This window comes from Perca fluviatilis, chromosome 5 (genome assembly GCF_010015445.1).
Source record: "Perca fluviatilis chromosome 5, GENO_Pfluv_1.0, whole genome shotgun sequence".
NCBI lineage: Eukaryota > Metazoa > Chordata > Actinopteri > Perciformes > Percidae > Perca > Perca fluviatilis.
In genome coordinates, this window is record NC_053116.1 from 34,078,567 (window position 1) to 34,097,077 (window position 18,511).

Sequence of the window (18,511 nt, forward strand, 5' to 3'; positions counted from 1 at the left end):
GTGGATACATTGCCACCTAGTGGTCAAAACAATGTTAGCACTAAGCAGTACAGCACAGTACAAAGTTCATTATCAAAATTAAACTGACTGTAGAGCATTAAGATTAAATATAGTCGCGCATAATCCTTAATAATACACGCATTTTAAACTGAAAGTTAGCCTGTTTATTTCATTCGAAGAAGACTGTCTTGTCTTGTCTCTGTCGTTGGTTTGGAACCAGATAGGAACCATCATCTGTTGGTTGTTTCCCCAGGTGGAGGCGGACGAGTCACTGAAGGAGCAAATCAAAATGGCGAGCCAAGAGGAGTCTGTGAGGGAGTTCGTAGCTGTTACTGATGTGGATGAGGAAAGGGCCCGGTTTTTCCTGGAGTCCGCCGGCTGGAATTTGCAGGTACGTCTTTTCTGCGTTTTCCCGTTGAGTCGCAGCGTACTGCACGATGGGAAATCCAAAGGAAACAGCGGTGACATGACATGTGTTTGACGAATATAGCTTGCGGGCTAACGTTAGCCTGTGTTGCCGGTAATTTGTGCAAGTCACCCTTTGACAATGGCCTGACCACTCTCTGTCACCAAACAGCACGGCCGTTTACAGCTAGTTATCATGTACAGCCACTGTTACTAAAAGGTCCATTCCTGATGGCTCGTCACAGGGCGGGTTGCCGTTAACGTTACGCTAGTCTGCTGAGGAGTCCATTGAGCCGTGCTAGCTAGCGTTAGCCCGTAACGAGTTAACGTTATTAGATTGATGTTAGTTAACCTGGTAAAGACCATTGGTTAGCTTCTGAAGCTGCAGTATCAGTTGCCCCGTTGAAGTTCGTGGTTAGGAAAACGTAAATGAACGCCTATCCACTCTATTTGTAGACCCACATAAAGAAAATGAAACTGAATGACTGTTATGATTCGAGTTTTCTCACTCGGCTAGCGCTTCCACTATTGCACGTTAATAGAGAAAGAGACAATACACCTAACAGCTGGGATGCTCTGGTGTCACTATGGATTTCAGACGAAAAGACCTCAGATGTGGACCGAGTCGAGTTATCTAGCTCTTAACTGAGATGTTGTCTGAAAAGTCCTGTGACACTTGTTAGTTAGTTAGTTGCCGTCGATAAGCTGTCTAGCAGGGTTTCTTTGTGACATTATTTCGCCTCCTCCCAGCTTGCACTCGCCAGTTTCTTTGAGGATGGAGCCGATGACGACATAGTGACTCTTCCTCAACCTGAGGGAGGCTCCTCGGTGTCCCGGTCTGCTGGGCCAAGGTAATGCTTACACCCTGCTACTGTTTTTATTTAATACCATAAATAGGAAAATGTATTGTCACACATATAAAACTGCAGTTCAATGTCCATAATTGGCTGTAATTCTACATAGCTGTGTTCACAGCTGCACACCTTTTAAAGACTCATTGTTCATCAATTTTAATTTCGTAATAAACAATTGCTATATAGAGTTAAACAACCCTGCATTTTTTCTTTGTCATCAGCACTCAGCCCAGAGTCACATCCTTCAGAGATCTGATGCATGAGGCAGAGGAGGAGAGTGATGAGGAGGAAGGCCAAAGGTAATTTTATTCCCAGTTTTGTCTGTTTATCTATCTTTAGTGAATGTGTCACTCACTTTTACAGTGCCAGATGAAAAAATAAGGCAATCTTAGATACCAGAGTTTTAAAGTTTGATACAATAGTAGTATAAAAAAACAATACTTTTTCCTCTTTCCTTTTTCAATACCACGGCAAAATGGGGGAATGTCTGAGACACACAACATATATTATCAACCTGCACACAGTGCTGGTACAGAAAAAGTCCCTTCTAGAAGGCGGAGCGTTACTTTACGAGTTGCACCTGAATGCACCATGAAGTCCCATCGGTACGCTTTACCATTCATTGTTTGTTTACATAACTCACTGGGAAAGCAAAATGTTGTCACACCAGTGACTTCAGGGAAGCAGGAGCATTTTCCAGTTCTGTTTCTCCATCTTCTCACCTCTGACTCTGAAAGTGGTGTCTGGAAAGTGCCGCAATAATATCGTATCGTGACATAGGTATCGTGATGATATCGTGATGATATCGTATCGTGAGGCCTCTGGTGATTCCCACCCCTAAATCAAGGAGGAAAATATGAACGTTCTCTAAATGTGAACATAGCAGAGCTGCTGTAAGACAGACAGCTTCATTTGTAAGATCGGCCGAGAGACGCTCGAGAAACAGCAATTTAACTTAATTAGGATTATTTCAGAATCTAAAGGTCTAGTTCTGTTCACTCTGTCCAGTCTATAACTACAGTTAGTTTTGCTGCTTAAATATCCGACGATATCAGCTGCAGAGGCAGTTCTGTGCGCATGGAAACTTTTACAAACAGCATCTCTGATCATTAAAGTAAAAAAAACACTTAAATACATTAATACAATAGGCTACATCATTTAAAAAGCAACGGAGCCTGCAGAGACTGCCAGGGTCAATGCAGGTCTCTAAATCGGAGAAAATAATTCGTTCTGGTGGGTAGAAGGTGGTAGATGTTAAGCTTATTCGGACAAAGAGCCGATCGACGCAGATAGTGTGTTTCTGTTCATATAATATATGCCTATCCTTTATATTTGTATAGTTCTACAACATTTTTTTGTGTTTTACACTAAATACATAGCCACTATTAAAATAGCCCCACATCATCTCATAGCCTTCACCATACCTAGAGATTGGCATGGTTTTTATTTCAGTTAGCCTAATATCTGGTTTGATTTGCATTGAGAGATGATTTTATGGAAAGTACCCCATGCCAATCTCTAGGTATGGTGAAGGGTATGTGATGATGTGGGGGGGCTATTTTAATTCCAAAGGCCAAGGGAACTTTATCAGGATGCATAGTATCCTGGATACATCATTTTAAAAATAAAAATCTGCCTGCCTCTATGGGAATTTAACATAGGGGTGTACTTACTTATGCCCCCTGTATTTTAAGCAAGAACATTTATTTAGTTACGATACATTATTCATTCACAAAGACAATTGGTGTCCTTAAAGGTTGGCTTTTTCCTCATTTTTTTACTTAAGGCATTAAGATCAATTTCCAAAAGATAATTGTTGCACCTTTTTGTTTGCTGGTTTACTGACATTGTGGAAGAATGACTTACTATCTTTTATTGACACCCTGCCAGGTTTTTTGCGGGGGGATCAGAGCGCAGTGGGCAACAGATTGTTGGGCCTCCCAAGAAGAAGAGTCCCAATGAAGTGGTGGAGGATTTGTTCAAGGGGGCAAGGGAACATGGGGCTGTGCCCCTGGACCGGCCTGGGAGAGGGCCAGGAGAGCACAGCAAAGCCAAGGTAAGGTGAAACTCAAAAGATGTTTCCCATTAATTACCTGGACTGTGGCTGCCCGGCGTCTAATTTCTCCACAGTTCAACATTGACCGAAAGGTATTTGGTAACACTTTACTTGAAGGTATCTACATGAGTGACATGACACATGACACATGAACCCTAACCTGCTAACCTAACTAACTTGTCATGACAAAAACCGAATGCATTATGTCATAAACGTTTATGACTTGTTTATAATGTTTATGACACGTTCATGCCAGTGTCATGTCACTCTTACGTAGATACCTTCAAGTAAAGTGTAACCAAATATTTTTACCCTTCCCATAGTAACATCAAAATCTCTAACGTTGTGTTTTGCGCCGTTGCTTCAGCAAAAGCATTTCTCACTCCCAGTCAGCTTTGTGGGCATGACTTTTTTTAGCCATGTCATCACCATTTATGTGTTTATGCAGGGTCCAACAATAGAGGTCACCTGATGGCTTGGCCTGGGGCCAGTAAAAAGTTACGTCAGGCCAGTCAATACAATCAGCCTGTTGCTCTATCGGGCCAGTGCTCCAATAAGTACAAACAATCATTTCATTTAAATACTTTTCAAGACATTGCTTCACGTTTTAAGTTAATACGTCTGCTCTACTTGCCTAGACTTCGCTCTGCTCCGAAGGTGTCTGTCTCAATTTTAGCGGCGGCTGGTTTGACCCGTAAACCGTCTTTTTGCCTGTCTGTGCTTCACGGGTGGTATAAATTAAGAAATCCCACTGAATTGTGAGGGAATTATACACGTATATTTTTAATATGCATATTTCAGGATCAATAAAATGGCTTACAGTAGTTGAGTGTTAGCTTTTCCTGCCTCTTATTACTGACCGAGTCAAGGCTCAGGCGGATGGGAGGGGGATTTGTTATTGCTCAAACAGGTGGGTCAGCAGTTTCATCAGCTTCTTTTTGTGTTTGTAATTCGTCGTCCTCTTGGTGAGTCTGTTGTCTATAATTAGTTTTTACTCTCTCCTCTCACCATTTAGGCCTTCATCGGCGGAGGCTACAAGCTAGGCGCCGCTCCTGAGGAGCAGTCAGCCTATGTGGCTGGAGAGAAGCGTGGCTCCAAAAGCCAGCAGGATGTGAGTACAGATCCTGAAGGATCCTCCTTCTTTTTTTTTTTTGCACTTCTTGCTTTGTTTCTGGCATCGTTGGTACTAGTCAATAGAGCTGAAGATCTTTGCCTGTACCCAAAGGGACCCGACGGGTTCGGTCTTAATTTCTATCATTTTACACAGGCTCGGGCTTGCGCCCCAGGTTGCGCAGTAAATGAGCGGTCGATGGATGCTGAGGAGGTGAAACGGAGGCTGGCCTCTGGAGGACTTATTTCATTTCTTTGTTCCAACTTCCAAGTGGCCTATAGCCTACGTTAGTCATGAATAAATTATGTTAAAAATGTATAAATGACTCATTCTTGGCAAAAGAGCTGTGGGCGTGTGCACATTTGAATAATGTCGGAATGTAAACGGGTTCGGGCTTTTAAAAAGCTGTCCATCAAATTGTACTGCTCGGGCTGAATTCTGTCGGGCCTAACTTTTAAGGCCTGATTACAGCTCTACTAGTCAAGCCCTCTAGGTGGCTCCTCAACCTAATTTTCTGCTTCCTTTATTTTTTGAGCTCATCATGGTGAGTCAGGATGTTTTAACTTAAACAAATGTGTATTTCTGTATATCAGTTTTTGTCAAACACTGTGATAGTTATGGCAGCCACTGTTATCATGCTGTTTTTTATATTGATGGGGATGTTAACATTTAACCGTTAACAGACAATGATTTTTACCGATTTAATACTCAGTTAAACTGTTAAAATGAATATTAATAATAAAAAAAAAAGGTTGTCCCATGGTAAAAGAAGTCTATACAATCTATTAACTGCTAGTAAACTTGCTAGTGCAAAATTGTAAGGTCTTTCCTGCTCAGGCGTGGCTCTCACGTCTCCCAGGCGGGTTAAATCGGCCACCCTACACACAGAGTAGTCAGGCAGACCCAGCGCGGACAACCTCGCAGCTGAACTAATTGATGCGGTGAGACGGGCCCGGATATACGCAGCGTGTCCGGACAGCTTTCGTCTTGTAGCTACCGGTCGTGCAGACACACAAGTGGTTCCATACTAGGAAAGTGGCAGCATGAGTCCACAAAAATGCACGCAACATCGTGGCTGCACGACTGGTACAAGTCTACAGCGTCTCTTGGACGCAGAAATGTCCGAGCCTCCCTTTCAGTCTACAAGAGAGCAGGACACGCTAACTGTATTGGTTTGTATTGCGTGGAAGTACATGAATTTATGCCTTGTTATTTTACAAAAATATTAAGTTCCAGGCTACATAAAGCTGGTAACTTACAAAATCACGCAGCGTACGGGCAGCGATATTTTCCCCCCCACTATGGCCACGCCAAGACCCGCCCTTCAATAGCTACTATTGGCCAGGCGTCCATGCTTACGCAAGGTAACGTAACCTGATTTGTTCAGATCCTATCCCCTGACCAATCCGCTATCCTAACCTTAATGCCTAACCCCAACCAATCGACCACGTAGTGGGATTCGTAATTTTGCGTACGGGCAGCGGTTCGGCACGTACAGGAAGTGTCGAGGGCAGTGAACAAGTGCGAGGCTGTGGCTATTTCTTTGTAATGCTAAGTATCCGTACCGACTAGGGTTGCACGTTATTGACAAATGTGATATTGCGATATCGATTATGAATATTGCAATATCGATATTAATTTCGATATTTTTAAACCTCCTGTAAAATTACAAAAATCATGGGAAACTGATCAAAATAGATTCATAACAAATAACACAAGGTTTATTTCAACTATCAGTCATATTGGACTGGTCCAACATGAATAAATAAATAAGGACCATGTCTACAGAACAGGACAGAATGTTTTACTGGTGGTACAGTATAAAATAAATAAAGACAACAGGACACAACTTTTCTTTCTCTTCTCTGACTCATTCCGTTTTGTTGTCTCGATCTATTTCTTCACTTACACTGTCACTCTGTCGAAAATATGCGGACCCGTGCGCTGACATGTGCAAGTGGCCTGGTAACTGGCCAATGACATGATGATCATTATAGCATTTCAAGCGGGCTCTAAATCAAACACAACTTAGCCACACAGCCAACGGACGGGACGCAGCGCTCCACAAAATATTGCATACTTACACTTTTGATATAATATTGCGCAACGTGATATTGCGATGTTGAGTCGATACATCATACACCCCTACCGACCCAGGACGAAAAGATTTATTAAAGTGTGTGTGTGTGTGTGTTAGGTACACGTGGTGCTGAAGCTGTGGAAGACGGGGTTCAGTCTGGATAATGGTGAGCTCAGAAACTACAGCGATCCTGGAAATGCCAACTTCCTTGAGGCAATCAGAAGGGGGTGAGTCTAACTAGTCTGTTAACTTACTCTGAGTTACATATAGCTTCGAAATAGGTCCATACGCTGTCCTTAATGTTTGAAATGTAAATCTGTATAGCGGCGTTGAGAGCTCAATTTTCCACCCTGTTAAGCTGTTGATTGTCACCCTGCAGGGAGATTCCCCTCGAGCTGAGGCAGCGTTCTCGAGGGGGCCAGGTCAACCTAGACATGGAGGACCACAGGGACGAGGACTTCTCCAAACCCAAGGTGGCCTTCAGGGCCTTTGGAGGGGAAGGACAGAAGTTGGGAAGGTGAGATTGATGAGAAGCCTTGTGGTTTTATTTAACATGTTTTCTGTATCGTTTCTCCTCAGCAAAATGTTACCGATCAAAAACCAGCAACTGAATTCAATGCAAGGTCTAACTGAAGGCTGGTAAACCTTCTTACTGGTTCAACATGGGAATTCATGATTAGATTAGATAGACTTTATTGATCCCAAATTGGGAAATTTCAGTGTTACAGCAGCGAAATGTAAGACCCACATCAGCACACATACAGAAAATACAAGAAATGGGGTGCATGGGTAGCTCACCTGGTAGAGTGCGACGCAGCAGCCGCAAGTTTGACTCCGACCTGCAGCCCTTTGCTGCATGTCGTTCCCCCTCTCTCCCCCTTCATGTCTATACAAATAAACACCTAAAATGCCCAAATGATAATCTTTAAAAAAAAAGAACATACAATAAATAGGATAGAATACAAGAACAACTATTCAAAAATGAAAATAGTCTGGGTATTGACTTTGAGCCCGGGCTCTTGTACCTGTAGCTGAAACTGTCAATACTGTTGCTTCAGTAGTGAGAATGCTCACCGTTTCATAATGGCCAAGTGTCAATTTTTAGCATTAAATGAAATTAATGAAATGTAATTGTTTAATCCATCCATTCATTTTCTGCTGCTTCGCCAGGTCAGTAATTTGGTATTCTGCAAAACATATTGTCAGTGCCCAGTAAAAACCCTGTATCTCTCTATTTCATGATTTTTGTTTTCAAATAAATTGAAGGTTTAAGTGTTTCTTAATAATAATAATAATAATAATAATAATAATAAAATAATAATAAAATTACTGATAATAGACTTACCTTTACACAGCACTTTTCAAAACAAGTCATTTTGATAATTACTTTTCAAAAAAGGTTATTAAAGTGCCCATATTATGAAAAAAACACTTTTTCTGGTATTTGGGGTGTTCTTTTGTGTCTCTGGTGCTTCCACACACATACAAACTTTGAAATAAATCCATCCATGCTGTTTTGAGAGAGATATGGTTTCTGAATGTGTCCTGCCTTCAGTCTCCTAGTGAGCTGTTCAAAATCGGCTCGGACTGTGACGTCACAATCCGAAATGAGCTGGCTAACCGCAACCGTTAGCTCATAGCGTTAGCATTAGCATGCTAACACTAGCATGGTACCTCGTTCTCAATAGCAAAGCACTGCTACAACACACACAAGTTCACCATACAAAAGAACTACTTACATGTGCGCCCTTATTTAGAAGTCTCCCAGCTAATCCTGCCTTGTAACTGACTGAAGTTGGAGAAACAGCCTGTCTTTTACTTCTATGGAGCTAGCTAGCTGACATGATCTACATCTGAGCTACTGAGCATGTGCGAGTGCAATCAAAGATAGTACAGAAGAAGATGAAAAGAGGTCTCACTCTGTAGCTAAAACAGAAACCAGGTGAAAAGAGGATCTACAGCAGGTAGAGAGAGCTGTGCAGTACAACAAAAATATGGTGTTTTTTGAAAATTAAACCATGTCAACCTATTCTGATACAACCTTAAAATACAATTATGAATCTGAAAATGAGTATAATATGGGCGCTTTAAGTGCTTTTAAAACAAAGTAAAAGAAAAAGAGCAATGTATATTAAAGTGCAAAAAGTTACATATATATTTATAACCTAAACAAATATGTTGTAAACTTACAACTTAAAGGAACACGCCGACTTATTGGGACTTTGTCTTATTCCCCCAGAGTTAGATAAGTCCATACGTACCCTTCTCATCTCCGTGCGTGTCCTAACTCTGACGCACCCACCGCTAGCCTAGCTTAGCACAGATCCTGGAGGTAACCGGCTCCATCTAGCCTACTGCTCCCAATTTGCTCGCAGCTCCCGAGAAGCCCCTTGGCGAGGTTACAGAGAGTTCGCCTGGAGTTCGCTTAATCACTCCGCCTAAGTAGGAGTGCTTCGCCTTCTGAGAATATAGTTCCCAGTATGTATACGGTTAGAAGATGGCTGTCTCATGTGACATTGTTATTTGTACACGCAGTGACTATACATATCACAACACGTAAATAGGAACACGTTGGCGTTATTTTGTCACTTATTGGGAGTATGTATGGACTTATCTAACTCTGGGGGATATGGTGAATATGACAAAGTCCCAATAAGTCTGTGTGTTCCTTTAAAGGCAGAGAAAGTCGCATACTTATGAAGCTAAACAAACTAATTAATAATTAATAGTAAATGGTTGAAATGAGAAGAAAAAGAACCAAACTGGAGCAGGAAAACAGTTCTGCTGGTAGAAGAGGAAATCTGATAAATCAAGTGCAAACAAAATCAGTGCCAGCTTTACTCTTGTTCTTTGGACCCTTGATGCCAAAAAAGTGGTGTAACATCCTGGCAAATAGGGTAAAACTACCCTTTTATTGAATTTTACAGATCATCTCAGCTAACTGCCTCAGTATAGTATGACCACAATTTGACAATGTATCGATACAGTGTAAATTATCATCCGTTTTCATCCTGCCCTAGTGCCACCCCAGAGTTGGTTTCCGCTCCGGCCACCTCTCAGCAAGACCAGGCAGCAAGTGAGGCCCAAGCCAGCACCACTGTGTCCCTCGACTCCTCCCAGCCGGTCACCAACATTCAAATCCGCCTGGCTGATGGGAGCAGGCTGGTCCAAAGGTTCAACCATACCCACAGGTAATTGATGAGCTCTTTTCAATTTGAAGGTAGCATGCACACAAACCTAGATTAGACGGCTACAGTTGTCTTAAGTTTCTGCAGGTCTGTATACATGTTTACTGGCCTAATTAAGACCGTAGACTTACATGTGTTTAGTTATTGAACCTAAAAGGCCTCATAGATGTGTACCTGGTGAGAGTCCAAGTTAAATTCACCGAGCTGTGTGAGCCTCCGGATGATGTTATGAACCCAGACACAATGTTTTTGGTTTTTTTTTCTTTCTTTTTTTTAAATATCATTTTTTAAATATCATTTTTTGGGCACTTTAGGCCTTTATTTATATGGGACAGCTGACAACATCAAAGGGGAGGGAGGGGAGGGAATGACATGCAACAAAGGGCCGCAGGGCGGAGTCTAACCTGCGGCCGCTGTGTTGAAGAGTAAACCTCTATATATGGGTTTTTCTGACGTATCTGGGACGTTCATAACAGAGTGCGGATCGGGCCACATTTTTCTGTCCGAGCCCGGCCTGCGTCCGTCAGAGCAGTAACCGGACCCGGCCCAAGCCCGACAGGCATTAAGATATTTATGCCCGACCCGGACATAAATATCTCTCTCTCTCTTTTTTTTTTTATACTAATAACACGTACGTTTGTTTGTGTGGAAAGCTCGCTTTTATTAAGCTACTGTAGGAAGGCATTCGGAAATGTCAACAGATGAGCGCATCAGCGCACACGGGGCAACAAGTGCACATTAACACAGGCGCGCACCTACATAATAACCTGTTTTAAATTTAAAATGTTCAATGCCTTATTGCGCTGATGTGACCGAGCCCGAACCCGAACATCATTTCTGAATATATGTCCGAACCCAGCCCGGCCCGTCGGGTCCCGACGGGCTCGGTTCGGGTATCCATCCTCTAGTTCACAACAGGTACAAAGCAGCAATAGTGGTTATTTTGGTCATGGACGATAGGTAAAAAAAGAAAAAGTTATTGGTGCATACAGTTCGGTTTGAGACATAGAATTAGACCAGCTAGGTCAATGCCCGTTCAAAATGGGCCCGCTTGGAATGGGCCGATTTGGTCCTTGGCCGGTGGATTTTGCTGCTTGTAGCTTTCTCCAGAACCGTTGTACCTAAGGTTGGGTACCGAAACTCGGTGCCAATAGGGAACTGGTGCCGACGTAAACGGTAGTAACGAGACCGAATAAGAACGAAAGTTTCGGTGCTTGACTTTACACTACACCTGACAGCATGTAACGTTAGCCTACCTTTAGCTAGCAGCTGGATTAAACACCGGTAAAATGCTGACAGCTAACGTTAAACAGTGTAAAGTGTGACTGTATTTCACTGTGGAGGACTTCAACAGCGGGATGTAACAGTCTGCACTGCAGCGCAGCAGCAGCTGCCGTTGTCGGAATTCATAGATATACAGTAGTGGTACTAGTAGTACTATGTTTATATGGTCGGAATTAAACAACACAGACGGTGCATTCACTTAAAACAGGTAGCCTCGTGGTGCATTCACAGTAATTGTAAAATACCCTTTTCCCATCTGGGGTTCAACAGCAATATACTGGTGAAATAAGTTATTGTTATAGTTATTACATTATTATTAAATCTTTAATTTTGACCATGGCCTTAGCAATAAACAAGTCACTGACTATTGTTTACTACCCTTATTTTTTTTCTTCTTTTTTTTTTTACTTTATTGAAAAGTACCGGTTTAGGCACCGGCACCGTTTTAAAAGTATCGATTTAGCACCGGAATCGAAAAAAAAACCAAACCATACCCAACCCTAGTTGTACCCCAAAATTACTTACAGAAGGACCCCAAAGAACTTAATATGCAACACCACCGTATAGCCTACTACTGACTTACTGTGTACTCCTACACCTTAAGCAATTCCCTCCGAAGATACGCCCCAAGATAACTGTCAGCCTCTCCGGCAAACAATTTTCATTTCTCTGTGGAATCAGCTCTAGGAGTAGCAGCACTGTGTAATGTTCTTCATTCCAAATCTGTTTTCCTGAGCTCTATGGACACGCCCACTTTTAGCTGCCGCTGGTCTCTGATAGCCAGTAGTGGGTGTCACAGCAGATGGTCTAGTGGGCCAGAGTCTTTTTTTTGGGGTAAATGCATAGTTTGGAATTAGGCTCAGCCAACAACTGCCTTGGCTAGATTGTTTACAGTCTTTGCAACTTGTTTAAATTACACACAGCGCTATTATTTGCTGTTTCTCGTTTTATAAAAGTCCAGTTCCGCTGAGCATGCAGCAGCATTAAAACCCCAGAAAGTTCAGGTTTAGTGTCAGATGCTAATTGACCACACAACAGCCCCATAGTGGGGTCAGCTACATTGAAACACAAAATAAAGGATCATAGAGAGAGCATGAGGCAAAGGTACTTTGTGAGGTGAAAGGGACAGGTTCATGCCAGTGTTCTAAAACAACAGGACTATAGTTATTGTATTTTGGCCCCCAGCTGCAGCAGAGGCTCTGACACACATTTCAAGGAGGGAACGATGGTACTTTAAAACCTTTTTAGTGCCCGATTTTTACAATTTACGCCAAAAGTCAAACTCATCTGAACCATAACTCAAATACGATTTAGCTTCAGTGTGACTTACACTTCTGAGGATATTGTATATGTCCATTGCAAATAAACGTCCATAAATCAGTGGATAAAATGTCTAATACTTAAAACCAATTTCCAAGTTATTCATTTTTTTGGATCAGCTAATGTTGACCACATTTCATCCTGTCACACGCTAGGGCTGGGCAATATATTCATATTATATCGAGATTGTGATATAAGGCTTGGTATCGTCTTAGATTTTGGATATTGTAATATGAAGTTTTGTCTTTTCCTGGTTTTAAAGGCTACATTACAGTAAAGTAATGTCATTTTCTAAACTTACCAGACTGTTCTAGCTGTTCCGTTTTCCTTTACTAACTTAAAGGTCCCATGGCATGAACATTTCACTTAATGAGGTTTTTTAACATTGATATGCGTCCCCCCCCCAGCCTGCCTATGGTCCCCCAGTGGCTAGAGATGGTGATAGGTGTAACCCGAGCCCTGGGTATCCTGCTCTGCCTTTGAGAAAATGAAAGCTCAGATGGGCCGATCTGGAATCTTCCCTTTATGACGTCATAAAGGGGAAAGGTTACCTCCCCTTTCTCTGCTTTGCCCGCCCAGAGAATTTGGCCCACCCATGATAGAGACATAATGGCTTTCAAACAAGCAAAGTGGCAGTTGGTCAAGGCCATACCCCCACCCTCCACCTTGTCCCCCGCTCTCCTCCTCAATAGCATTTAAAGCTACAGACACAGAAATGGCACATCCTAAGGAAAGCTCATTGTGGGACTGGCTCTAGTGTCTGTAATTCTGCACCAAGGCTGAATTTCGGGAAAGAGTCTTCAGATACAGTATTAGGGGACCACTGAGGCCTATATAAAAGCATTCAAAAAGCAGCATGTCATAGGACCTTTAAGTCATTGTGTTAATATTTTGTGAAAGCACCATTTCTCAACCCGAAAATATCGCCGCAATAGCGATATCGAGGCATTTGGTCGAAAAATATCGTGATATCTGAATTTCTCCACATCGCCCAGCTCTATCACACACAAACATAATGAAAACCGATATTTCCTGTTGCTGTGTCCCTCAGGGTGTCTGACCTGCGCCAGTTTGTGGTGGGGGCCCGGCCTGCCATGGCTGCCAGAGAGTTTGTCCTCATGACTACCTTCCCCAACAAGGAGCTGTCGGACGAGAGCCAGACGCTGGAGCAGGCCAACCTCCTCAACGCCGTCATTGTCCAGCGGCTAAATTAAGGGGGGGAGAGTGGTTAATCAGCCTTCCCCGTGGCGTGGCTGAGTAACTGCAGCCCTGTGAAACCTGCTGCCCCTTCCGAGGGAGGAGAAAACACAGACTTATGTATGGACTTCTAATTTCTGATTTTTGTTTTTCTAAAGTGAAACATAACATTCTGCTCCACAGACCCTTTCCCTCCCCCCCCCCCCCTTCTCTCTCAACCTCCCCCCCCCCCTCTGTGGTCTCTGAAGGGCGCTAATGAGGGGGAAACTAAAGGCTTATAAATGCTGTTTAACTGTGGTTTTGATGGGGGAAGTGTTTACCTGACAGCAGTAGATGGTTTAACCCCCACAACACGGCAGCAGTCCAGCTTTCTGCAGAGCAGCTTGGTTGCACAGATGTTCATTAAGCTGGCTCTTTTTTTCCTTCTTAAACTTGCTCCCTACTTTTCCTCTTTTATTAACCTTTATTCAGCCCTTCAGCTTTGTTTACCATCAGGTGCTGGGGCCTCACTAGAACCATGTAGCGGCACACTCCCAGTTTGTTTGTCTTAACAGCACAAACTAGAACCACATAAGGAATACTAGTCTTACTAAGGTAAACGTACACGTTGATAATGCAGTTGTGTACACGGAGAGAGAGTGTACTAGTGTAAGAAAACACTGAGGGGATTTTTCTCCGACCAACCTATACCAGTAGCCTTATGCTCCTTTTCACCTCAAGAACCAACCCTGTCCCTTTGTCCAAATGAAGATGGAATTATTTTTTTAAACTGCCTTTCCCCTTCTACCTTCTTTTCTTTTACAGACTGTAGGATTGTCCCAGTTAGACAGTGGCATTTTGATATTGTGTAACATGAAAACAGTTACACATAGCTTTATTGTTTAACCAACGGTTGAGCAAAAGGACTTTATAGATTGTAAACACTGGCTTGTAAAAGTGAAAGTTGAATTCCTACACACTGACATATTCTATGCATCCTGGGGCAACACAGAAATATGTTTGGCCATCTGGTAAAATAAATCCATTTTAAGGTTGATGTATAAAGAACTTAATGTCTTGTGCTGTTATTTTATGTGGGAAAAGGGATATTGAGCCGAGAAACATGAATTCTAGTGAGAATGTCAACTTGGATTGATTTCTAAAAGATAGATAGATAGATAGATAGATAGATAGATAGATAGATAGATAGATAGATACAGGAGATGGATACAGGAGATATATGTATTTCTGTGCAAAAGTCTTAGGCAGGTGTGGAAAAAATGCTATAAATTAAGAATGCTTTCAAAAATATAAATAATTGTTTATTTTTATCAATTTACATAATGCAAAGTGAGCGGCCAAAAAAACATCTAAATCACATCAATATTTGGTGTTACTACCCTTTTCCTTCAAACCAGCATCAGTTCTTATAGGTACACTTGCAAAAAGTCAGGGAACGTTGAGGATCGTAGACACAGTGGTCTTCGTGGAAGAGGTGCAGCCAAAAAGCCGTACCTCCGACATAGAAACAAGGCCAAGCGACTCAACTATACCCGAAAACATAGGAACTGGGGTGCAGAAAAATGGCAGCAGGTGCTCTGGACTGAGGAGTCAAAATCTGAAATATTTGGCTGTAGCAGAAGGCCGGTTGTTCGCCGAAGGGCTGTAGAGCGGTACAATAATGAGTGTCTGCAGGCAACAGTGAAGCATGGTGGAGGTTCCTTGCAAGTGTGGGGCTGCATTTCTGCAAATGGAGTTGGAGATTTGGTCAGGATTAATGGTGTCCTCAATGCTGAGAAATACAGGCAGATACTTCTCCATCATGCAATACCGTCAGGGAGGCGTATGCTTGGGCCCCAAATTTATTCTGCAGCAGGACAACAACCCCCAAAACACAGCCAAGGTCATTAAGAACCATCTTCAGTGTAAAGAACAAGAAGTCCTGGAAGTGATGGCATGGCCCACACAGAGCCCTGATCTCAGCATCATCCAGTCTGTCTGGGATAACATGAAGAGACTGAAGGATCTGAGGAAGACTACATCCACAGAAGGTCTGTGGTTAGTTCTCCAAGACGTTTGGAACGACCTACCAGCCGAGTTCCTTCAAAACCTGTGTGCAAGTGTACCTAGAAGAATTGATGCTGCCTTGAAGGCAAAGGGTGGTCGCACCAAATATTGATTTTAGATTTCTCTTCTGTTCATTCACTGCGTTTTGTTAATCGATGAAAATAAACTATTAACACTTCCATTTTTGAAAGCATTCGGAGTTTACAGCATTTTTTTTTTTCATACCTGCCTAAAACTTTTGCACAGTACTGACTGAAATACTGAAAATGTCCAAATGTCTTGGTGTCAGTATTTCAGTCAGAACACCTTTATCATTATTCAGTGCGTTTACATGAGCTACACCAATCAGAAATTATAAATGAAGGTATTTTTCACTGTAAAAAAGTATCGAACAAGAAAAGGAGTATTAGGTATAAATACATTTTATGTTCTTTATTTGAAAGTCCGGTCCCCGGAGTGTCTGCTTAGAAAAATTCTGGCCCTTGGAAAAATGTAGACTAAAAAAATAAGTCCATTGTTCTATCACACTCTTTTGTTGACACACACATACAGTTGCATAGTTGCAGCACATGTATACTCTGTGAGTAACACATAGTGTTAATATAAAAAAAAACAACATCTTGCACATTACATGCAACCATCAACTGTTTCCTGTCAAACTTTATATAATCTTATGCTATTGGTCATCCTTTTGTTTCTGGTCCTCTTTTAATTGTATTGACTCCATCACACCAAAAGTGACTCGCTGTGTTTGTTTCTAAGAAGCCAAATAATCTGCAGTCCTGGTTGCAATTTATTGTATTTTTTTTAACCAACATGTATTTTTGTGGCCTTGCATGCCCACGTGGACACTCCATGGCATGCACTTAGAGCCAATGATCTGTTCTTGTGATCTCAGCATAACTCCCCCAAAAACTATTGAGCTGCAATTTGATGAGTCATGAAGAATTTTAGAAAATCAAAAACTTAAAGCTACCCATTGTGTAAGAATTTCTCCCATCTAGCGGTGAAATTGTATATGACAGCCAACTGAATATTACTTTCTTGCCCCTCCAATTCCGAGCGCGTTTTAACTCCTACGGTGGTATGACTTCGTCCGTTCTGTATATTGTACGAGATTAATAGTGTAAGGCAATGTTTACAGCATAGGCTACATATTTTTCTCCGTGAGCGGAGTTGATGCGACGGAGGTGCGAGGGAAATATTGTAAAGAAAAACCAAAAGACAGAGGCAGTGGATCGGTGAGGCCGCCTAGGCAAAGAAGAACTAAAGAGACACTCTCCAAAGATGACGAGGCGACTCCGTTAAAATCTCACTTTATTAGTTTTTTTTAACATTAATATGAGTTCCCCCAGCCTGCCTATGGTCCCCCAGTGGCTAGAGATGGTGATAGGTGTAAACCGAGCCCTGGGTATCCTGCTCTGCCTTTGAGAAAATGAAAGCTCAGATGGGCCGATCTGGAATCTTCTCCTTATGAGGTCATAAGGAGCAAGGTTACCTCCCCTTTCTCTGCTTTGCCCGCCCAGAGAATTTGGCCAACCCATGAGAGAGAGAGAGAGAGAGACATCATGGCTTTCAAACGAGAAAAGTGGCAGTTGGTCAACACCACACCCCCACCCTCCACTTTGTCCCCCCTCTCTCCTCCTCAATAGCTACAGACACAGAAATGGCACATACTAAGGAAAGCTCATTGTGGGACTGGCTCTAGTGGCTGTAATTCAGCACCAAGGCTGAATTTTGGGAAAGAGACTTCAGATACAGTATTAGGAGACCACTAAGGCCTATATAAAAGCATCCAAAAAGCACCATGTCATGGGACCTTTAAAGATGGAGGCGCAACATGGCTGCCACCATTCGAGCGACACGCTCATGTGTATTCTTGAACGATTCTGAATGTCAGATTCTACGCGTACGAGAATACTTTGATTAGTTGGTGGAAGTAATTACACATGAATGAGCACATGTATTTGTGAAAGAACAAAGGTTTTTTTTTTGCTAAGAATCAACTCTGAAAATTACACAGTGGAGCTTTAAAAGTAAACATACACAGATTTTTCTGTTAGGATAAAATTGGATTTAAAAATGGTGATCATAATGCAACTAATACTCTAGCAGTTTTTAATCTCTCGCTACATTAAAGTTGTTCCCGTGGCAATTAGAAGCACTTGCTTTTATTGCTATTGGTTTCTACAGAAAGGAAGATGAGGGCGTTGCTATGGATGCAGATTTGCTGTGGAGACATGAGCAGGAGTGTCTGCTGGGACAGTAGGATGCTTTGACTCAGAGCCGCTCCTAAATTAGTCCCATCTCTCACTACGACTTCATTAGGTTTACACTGCAGGGGAGGCCTAAAGCAAACTACAGCCAGTGAACTGTTATCTGTGTTTATTTATGATAAAAAAAAGTATGAATATGGTTCTGAAGTGTGACAATAAATCAGTGATATTATTTTTTTTTAATTCATTTGATTTGACTGAAACCTCAGAGCGACACACACACACACACACACACACACACACACACACACACACACACACACACACACACACACACACACACACACACACACACACACACACACACACACACACACAGTTTACCAGAGGTTAAGTTAATCAGATACACGAAAAACACCATACTTAATGTTCCTTCAAAATAAATGCATTTTTTCTCACCTAATTCTCAGTGCTCCATGTCTGCCCCAATATGCATAGAATTTGAATTAAACCGAGAAATGCTGCCTCTTTTGTATGATTTTAGGCTAAGAAATGGTGCCTTTCTTTTGCTATATTTTGGAGAAGGATGACCATCTACTGATCGTTTTGTGCTTGCTTTGTATAGATCTGGTGTGTTTTCATTGAGCCACACTGAGCCGTGCTGTTACAGAAATACTGAAATAGCCTAGTGTAGTTCAGAAAAAAAAAAACTATTATCCACTTATGAAAAAAATGGGAGGAGGGTTTTGTGTAT

At 42.1% G+C, this 18,511-nt stretch overlaps 1 protein-coding gene across 1 annotated transcript; it reads left to right on the forward strand.

Moving 5' to 3' along the window:
* Positions 1–224: 224 nt before the first annotated feature.
* On the forward strand, positions 225–14,542 carry nsfl1c (NSFL1 (p97) cofactor (p47)). The gene is made up of 9 exons (XM_039801553.1): positions 225–391; positions 1,156–1,256; positions 1,481–1,558; positions 3,150–3,315; positions 4,331–4,426; positions 6,624–6,733; positions 6,886–7,023; positions 9,527–9,697; positions 13,350–14,542. The coding sequence occupies exons 1-9, from the start codon at positions 290–292 to the stop codon at positions 13,510–13,512; spliced, it is 1,125 nt and encodes a 374-aa protein (XP_039657487.1). The 5' UTR covers positions 225–289; the 3' UTR covers positions 13,513–14,542.
* Positions 14,543–18,511: the final 3,969 nt, after the last annotated feature.

Bases quoted from the DNA above. Each gene is read 5' to 3' on its own strand.
- nsfl1c (XM_039801553.1), top strand. From the start codon at position 290: ATGGCGAGCCAAGAGGAGTCTGTGAGGGAGTTCGTAGCTGTTACTGAT. The intron at 3,316-4,330 runs GTAAGGTGAAAC...CTCACCATTTAG, and splicing joins GAGAGCACAGCAAAGCCAAG to GCCTTCATCGGCGGAGGCTA. The intron at 9,698-13,349 runs GTAATTGATGAG...TGTGTCCCTCAG, and splicing joins AGGTTCAACCATACCCACAG to GGTGTCTGACCTGCGCCAGT.